Source organism: Oncorhynchus gorbuscha, linkage group LG23 (genome assembly GCF_021184085.1).
Source record: "Oncorhynchus gorbuscha isolate QuinsamMale2020 ecotype Even-year linkage group LG23, OgorEven_v1.0, whole genome shotgun sequence".
In the NCBI taxonomy this organism is placed as follows: domain Eukaryota; kingdom Metazoa; phylum Chordata; class Actinopteri; order Salmoniformes; family Salmonidae; genus Oncorhynchus; species Oncorhynchus gorbuscha.
The window spans coordinates 8,441,794-8,450,036 of record NC_060195.1 but is presented as its reverse complement, the minus strand read 5'-3'; the positions used below and the strand labels follow the sequence as shown (position 1 = coordinate 8,450,036).

Genomic DNA, 8,243 nt, shown 5'->3' with positions numbered 1-8,243 from the left:
TCCTAAGGGTTAACTCATTACAGAGATTAGCCTCTTCCTAAGGGTTAACTCATTATGTAGATTAGCCTCTTCCTAAGGGTTAACTCATTATGTAGATTACCCTCTTCCTAAGGGTTAACTCATTATGTAGATTACCCTCTTCCTAAGGGTTAACTCATTATGTAGATTAGCCTCTTCCAAAGGGTTAACTCATTACAGAGATTACCCTCTTCCTAAGGGTTAACTCATTATGTAGATTACCCTCTTCCTAAGGGTTAACTCATTATGTAGATTACCCTCTTCCTAAGGGTTAACTCATTATGTAGATTACCCTCTTCCTAAGGGTTAACTCATTACAGAGATTAGCCTCTTCCTAAGGGTTAACTCATTACAGAGATTAGCCTCTTCCTAAGGGTTAACTCATTACAGAGATTACCCTCTTCCTAAGGGTTAACTCATTATGTAGATTACCCTCTTCCTAAGGGTTAACTCATTATGTAGATTACCCTCTTCCTAAGGGTTAACTCATTACAGAGATTACCCTCTTCCTAAGGGTTAACTCATTATGTAGATTACCCTCTTCCTAAGGGTTAACTCATTACAGAGATTAGCCTCTTCCTAAGGGTTAACTCATTACAGAGATTAGCCTCTTCCTAAGGGTTAACTCATTACAGAGATTAGCCTCTTCCTAAGGGTTAACTCATTACAGAGATTAGCCTCTTCCTAAGGGTTAACTCAGTACAGAGATTAGCCTAAATACACTATTCCTAACTATATACAAAGTGTTATTGTGCTGTTTTCATTTTTACAATGAACAGTTTATGGCTGGTCATCATTTTCTCCAAATGAGAGACAGGAGGCAGCCTGATTGGTGGACTTTTACCCCCAAAACATGTTTTCATCCAATGACACGGGAGAGAGGGAGAGAATCCCTCTACAACATCCTCATACTGTAGAATCGTTATCCAGAATGTTGTTTCACACTGTTTTTCACAGCTCTGCTCTATTCTCTCCCGGGTGGCAGATGAAGGTTGTTCTGGCAACAGCTCTCACATTTCTGCTTTGTAATGGAATTTCCAGATGACCACAAGAAGCTTTTTTCCACAGAGAGAGAGAGACCACTTGCGAGCCATCATTTCAGAGTAAAGGGCAGACAGGAAGGAATCCAAGTGTATCCCTAATGGCACCCTATTCCCTATATAGTGCACTACTTTTGACCAGGTCCCAATGGCACCCTATTCCCTATATAGTGCACTACTTTTGACCAGGTCCCAATGGCACCCTATTCCCTCTATAGTGCACTACTTTTGACCAGGTCCCAATGGCACCCTATTCCCTATATAGTGCACTACTTTTGACCAGGTCCCAATGGCACCCTATTCCCTATATAGTGCACTACTTTTGACCAAGGCCCATATGGCTCTGGCCAAAGGTAATGTTCCCTCTTAATATTTTGGGACACTGAGCACATTTCAAGTCTGCTGAGCGCACACTTCTGTGCAACTTCCGGCACGCTTTTACTGTGAACCTTGAGGCTGTACCTACTTTAAGTTACAGTTTTAGCAGTGGTCAAGTAGGCTGCTGTGGCTATTTGATTATAATGTAGGCCTATCAGAGTGACCTACCATCAAAACAATGGAGGAAATGCATCCCATAACATTTTAACATGGAATTAGCTGTTCTGTCATAGCAGCAAATGTGTGGTGTTCAATGTAGGTCTACATCCCATGAGACTTTTGAAAAAAAACATGCAGGGCTTGACATTAACCTGTTTATTAACTTGTCCTTCAGACAAGGAGGTGACTGGAAATGTTATGTTGTTTGATGAAAGAAACCACTTGACAACATAAAATTCATTATTATTCTCATACCATTATTAGAGAGAAACAGACACATTATGATACCCTCTGTCTATTCGCTACTAAGCTTATTCAAACCTGTCTCAAATTACAACACTGTCCATTTAAGACATTAAAAAAAGCTCTTTACCTGACTGGCTTTTCAAAGATGTCTAGAAATGCATATGTTTTGTGCTCTTGTCGGAAACAACCATTCCACCAATGTTGACTAGAAATGAACTAGAACTGGGCTAATAACTCACTAACTAGCAAAGGATATGAACAAATGTGCACAGGTGGCTACATGCAGCTTTGATCTCAAAACAAGTGCTCATGCTGTAAACACAGTCCAGTTCAATGTGAACGGCACAGATCCATATATAGCAATGGATATTTGCCTATAGGCCTACTGCAGCTCTGATTGGTTATGGTGCACCGATTACAGGCCTGAGTTGTGCCTGTCAATGCAATAGAATCATACTCTAATGTGCTCTACCTACAATAAAATCTCTTGCACAGTCAGTTTTGCATACTAACTCTTGCATAGTTCATTTTCTTTCGATATGTTACATTGAAAGTGGCTAGTACTGCGTTGATTCGATCACAATTCCCACAGTAGAGTGAAACGTTGATAGTGTTAACTAAAGGGGACAAGTAGAAAGTTGAGTAGAGTTCCATCTTGCTGCATGCCCGTGTGCAGCTTAGAGGGAACACTGGTCCAACCCACTGCCCTATATAAATAATAGGATGCTATTTGGGATGTTGTCATGGTGACGGGTAAAACAAACAAACATCTCTCTCGCTCTCTGTCTCTCTCTCTCTCTGTCTCTCTCTGTCTCTCTCTCAAAATAACAGAGCCTGTGCATAGAGAACTCCTGTATCGTTGCCCACGACAAGATCGGCCGTTTCGGTAGCATGTTCACAGTCGACAAGGTCCTGACTCCCCCAATGGGCACTATCATGGATGTCCTGAAGGCTGATAACCGATTCAGGTGAGAGTCAATGAATCAGTGAATGATTCAATGAAAAGGATTACCAAGTGTGTCCTCAATAATATCTTGAGGCAATATAATTCAATTTCATAAGAGCAAGAACAGACATGTAAGCATATGAGCAAAAAAAGATAGTAGCTTCTGCCTACGTTCTGTAGCTAGATATCCTGAGAAGTCCCTCCAAGAGTCTAATGTTTTATCCAGAACTGAAAGGCACCATGTTGATTCATTTCCACCCACATTCAGAGATATGTTCTGTTTACTCTGTATCTTTTCACTACCAGCGATCTGTTCTGTTCTGCCACATGATTCAACTCATACATGTTCGGTACATTTGGCACATCAGAAACCACAACTCGTCGATGCTTTTTAAACTTTCCTATTAGTCAACTGTTTAAGTTCTGTTTCTTCCTCTGAATATTTTTATATAAAAAAAACTGTGTGTGTTGGGAATCAGTCAGTTGTCATGTCTTCTGTCTTCCTCTTGAGGAGGGTCTTTCTAAGTGTGCTTTCCCTTCTGTGCCAGTCTGTTGGTCGGTGCCATCCAGACGGCTGGCTTGACAGAGCTGATGAACCAGGCCGGTCCCCATACCGTGTTCGCTCCCACCAACGATGCCTTCAGCGCCTTGCCAAAGGCTGACCTCAACAAACTCATGGGTAAGGACAGCCCTGGCTCCAGACATTCTAGTGTTTCTCAAACAAAGCCAGTCTCAAACAAGAACAAAGGGTTGAGGTCTGGAAATGTAAGACTAGGATAATTATAACAGATACCTCTCTGCCATATGTGCTCCATCACATGTATGCCATATGTAGTGTATGCCATATGTAGTGTATGCCATATGTAGTGAATGCCATATGTAGTGAATGCCATATGTAGTGTATGCCATATGTAGTGTATGCCATATGGAGTATATGCCATATGTAGTGAATGCCATATGTAGTGTATGCCATTGGTAGTATATGCCATATGTAGTGTATGCCATATGTAGTGTATGCCATATGTAGTGAATGCCATATGTAGTGAATGCCATATGTAGTGAATGCCATATGTAGTGAATGCCATATGTAGTGTATGCCATATGTAGTGAATGCCATATGTAGTGAATGCCATATGTAGTATATGCCATATGTAGTGAATGCCATATGTAGTGTATGCCATATGTAGTGTATGCCATATGTAGTGTATTTGGGTGTCTGGCATCCTGCCTCAACCAAACTGTGATCAGGTTTCACGACTGGCTTTGCAAAACAAATCACTTTAAAATATAAAATACAAATCAGTGGCACATAAGGACAACCTGATTTGTCCCACAGTGAGAATATGTTCGGTTAGACAGACAGAACTATTGGAATGAACCTAATAACCTATCTACTACACCCAGGAAATGATGACACGATGGAATGCATCTTGGATGCTAGCACACGTATGAACGCCAAACAGCTGTGGTTAACTGGAGCCAGTTGTTCAGTTACAGTATGACCTACCTACAGTATACTGGAGCTACAGTTGCACTCGTTTTGGGTATATCAAATAATTTATAAAAACAAATAAACAGTGCTGTTTGTTAATGATTGCCCTAACCATTTCACAACAACTGTTTAGATGAGCAGGACACGTTTACACACATAACATCAGCATCATGTTGAATAACTTCATGTTCAATGACTTGGCCACAGCAATAAGAATGTAGCTGTAATGCTAAAGTATATGCTAAGTACCTTAACTCATCAGTTCCGTGTTGTATCTTGCACAACCGATTACTTTTCACTTTTGAATCAATGTTCATTCTTCAGTGTTATAGTTTTCCTATTTCCTCTGTTTGTAAACGTCTAGACCATAGAGATGCAACATGGTCCGGTAGGTGTTCTAATATCAGCTTGTTGTCTAGGCAACCCCAAGGAGCTGGCCAGTGTGTTGAAGTACCACATGGCTAAGGAGATTCTGGTCAGTGGAGGAGTGGGCTCCCATACCAGACTGAAGCCTCTGCAGGGAGACAAGCTGGAGCTGAACATGGTACAGTAGGCCCTTATAACTGTTTGATCCTGGAACACAAGATCCTAGAACAATTTGATCCTAGAACAATTTGATCCTAGACCAATTTGACCCTAGAACAATAGGATCCTAGAACAATTTGACCCTAGAACACATGATCCTAGAACAATTTGATCCTAGAACAATAGGATCCTAGAACAATATGATCCTAGAACAATAGGATCCTAGAACAATTTGATCCTAGAACAATTTGATCCTAGAACAATTTGACCCTAGAACAATATGATCCTAGAACAATAGGATCCTAGAACAATTTGACCCTAGAACACATGATCCTAGAACAATTTGATCCTAGAACAATTTGATCCTAGAACAATAGGATCCTAGAAAATGTTTATCCTAGAACAATGTAATCATAGAACACATGATCCTAGAACAATATGATCCTAGAACAATTTGATCCTAGAACAATTTGATCCTAGAACACATGATCCTGTAACAATTTGATCCTATAACACACATTTGATATTGATACTACTAACATGTACTACCATGTAATATCAGTACTATCATGTACTACCATGTAATATCAGTACTAACATGTACTACCATGTAATATCAGTACTATCATGTACTACCATGTAATACCAGTACTATCATGTACTACCATGTAATACCAGTACTAACATGTACTACCATGTAATATCAGTACTAACATGTACTACCATGTAATATCAGTACTACCATGTAATATCAGTACTGACATGTACTACCATGTAATATCAGTACTACCATGTAATATCAGTACTAACATGTACTACCATGTAATATCAGTACTACCATGTAATATCAGTACTAACATGTACTACCATGTAATATCAGTACTACCATGTAATATCAGTATTACCATGTACTACCATGTAATATCAGTACTACCATGTAATATCAGTACTGACATGTACTACCATGTAATATCAGTACTACCATGTAATATTAGTACTGACATGTACTACCATGTAATATCAGTACTGACATGTAATATCAGTACTGACATGTATTACCATGTAATATCAGTACTACCATATAATATCTGTACTGACATGTACTACCATGTAATATCAGTACTGACATGTACTACCATGTAATATCAGTACTGACATGTACTACCATGTAATATCAGTACTACCATGTAATATCTGTACTGACATGTACTACCATGTAATATCAGTACTACCATGTAATATCAGTACTAACATGTCATATCAGTACTGACATGTACTACCATGTAATATCAGTACTACCATGTAATATTAGTACTGACATGTAATATCAGTACTACCATGTAATATCAGTACTGACATGTACTACCATGTAATATCAGTACTAACATGTACTACCATGTAATATCAGTACTGACATGTACATGTTTTTCTTTTAATTGATGATTTTGTTTTCAGTGGAGAAAAGAGGTACTTATTTTGTTGTGTACTTCTATTGCTTACATCATTGGTGTACAATGTATACATTCTTTCAACATGACTTGATTGTCTTGAACCCCTGTTATGAAAATATTAAGTTTCATCTTATATATACCCTGTATATCTTTCTTCTTCAGAGGAACCAGACCGTGTACATCAACAAGGTCCCAGTGGTTGAAGCCGACTTGATGGCCACCAATGGAGTTGTCCACGCTGTGGGAGCCATCATAAAGCCACTGCGTAAGAGCAATCACTTCACTGTCCATGAAGACCGAATAAACCATCTCACATTACTGTATATAACGTACTGTATTATCCTACAATTGTCATTCCAACTCTGTCTTGTTCTCTCTCTCTCTATCTCCTCCAGCTCCTAAGGTTGACAGGGAACAGGCTGATGCCCCAGTCTCTTCCATGAGAGTAAGACATTTATAGACGGTTAACTTATCACGTCTCTTTTGACTGTCTTATTAGATGATCGTTTTTGTAAATCCGCAGCTATGCGAATGTTAATTATCTTAAAAATATGTGTTTTTTTGTATTTGTAAATGTATATCTATTCCTTTCTTCACAGACGGACTCAAGAATCGGAGTAAAAAATGGTAACTACTCTCTGATCTATATCTCTCAGTGTCTTTTGTTGAACTGGTGTTAAATGTTGTTATGATCTTTGTTTTGTTTCAGATGATCTCTTCCAGAAAGTCAGGAAAAGTCTCTCCAGCAGGACGATGAGTCGCGTCCAGTAAGACAAATTTAAGAGGAGAAAAAAAAAACCATAATTGCCTACAGTACATCAACACAAAATCACGGGATTGTTACTTTTGTTGATGGAAAATATTCTTATTTGGAACTCTAAAAGGGAGTCTTATCGATCTAATTTAGTCAAAGATGATCAATAATAACCCAGCATTAGATGAACACAGAGATGGGATATCTCTTAGTGGAATATGTTATAGAATTGCTTTCATATACCAAAAACCAAAGATTTGAATTGAAATAGAATTAACTTTGTCTGTTTTCTTTCATGTAAAAATGGTCAACCAAAAGAAAAAACAGCAACTAGCTATGACTACATATACTGTAGTTTCATCAGTGTTTTGAATGTTCACACGTGACTTCTGTTTTTAAATGTAAACGCAGAGCAGATTTTTTTGGTTGAGAAATGTATACTGTATTTTGTTTTGATATGATAGATGTAGCATGTTTTGCATGTTTTGGCTGGAATGGAAAAGCTATTCGTGCACACGCAAATCAAGGTTGAAGTCATGGCCTCTTGAGTTCTGATTCTCTTTCACTTTTTTTTCGTCATTAAACCTAATGAAAACAATAATGCACCCACAGTCAAGTCACATGCTTTCCATGTGTAACATACTGTAGCAATATATTTTTTGTGTGGAAACCAAAGAGCAATGGTCTCACATTTCAAAAATAAAATGTTCATTTTGTAGCCCCGGACTTTGTTTGGATTTTTTAAAACTTCTATCCATGACAACACGTCAGTGTTTCAAGACATTGGCACAGCAATTGTGTATATTATATCATATTATCTGTGTTCCAAATGGCATCCTATTCCCTTTATAGTGTACTACAAGGGCTCTGGTCAAAGGCAGTGTACTGTATAGGGAATAGGGTGCCGTTTGTTGTGTTCCAAATGGCATCCTATTCCCTTTTTCTAGTGTACTACAAGGGCTCTGGTTAAAGGCAATGGACTGTATAGGGAATAGGGTGCCGTTTGTTGTGTTCCAAATGGCATCCTATTCCCTTTATAGTGTACTACAAGGGCTCTGGTCAAAGGCAGTGGACTGTATAGGGCCGTTTGAGACGTAGCCTATCCAATGTCTGAGAACAATGTCTTCCTTCGGTTTGAATTGAACTAACTCCTGCTGAAAACCGCCCTCGCAGATCCTTCAGTAGAACAAAGTCAACACCTCAGTGTACAGGAACTGAAAAGGACATTTTTTTT

At 38.8% G+C, this 8,243-nt stretch overlaps 1 protein-coding gene across 1 annotated transcript in view; it reads left to right on the top strand.

Moving 5' to 3' along the window:
• Positions 1 to 7,727, top strand: part of LOC124011591 (transforming growth factor-beta-induced protein ig-h3-like) — a 41,212-nt gene extending 33,485 nt beyond the window's left edge. The window contains exons 9-17 of the mRNA XM_046325044.1: positions 1,771 to 1,778; positions 2,673 to 2,809; positions 3,336 to 3,466; positions 4,699 to 4,823; positions 6,260 to 6,271; positions 6,418 to 6,520; positions 6,651 to 6,700; positions 6,855 to 6,882; positions 6,965 to 7,727. Of these exons, the coding sequence (XP_046181000.1) occupies positions 1,771 to 1,778; positions 2,673 to 2,809; positions 3,336 to 3,466; positions 4,699 to 4,823; positions 6,260 to 6,271; positions 6,418 to 6,520; positions 6,651 to 6,700; positions 6,855 to 6,882; positions 6,965 to 7,026 (656 nt within the window). The 3' untranslated portion in view covers positions 7,027 to 7,727. The remainder of the gene's footprint in view (positions 1 to 1,770; positions 1,779 to 2,672; positions 2,810 to 3,335; positions 3,467 to 4,698; positions 4,824 to 6,259; positions 6,272 to 6,417; positions 6,521 to 6,650; positions 6,701 to 6,854; positions 6,883 to 6,964) is intronic.
• Positions 7,728 to 8,243: the final 516 nt, after the last annotated feature.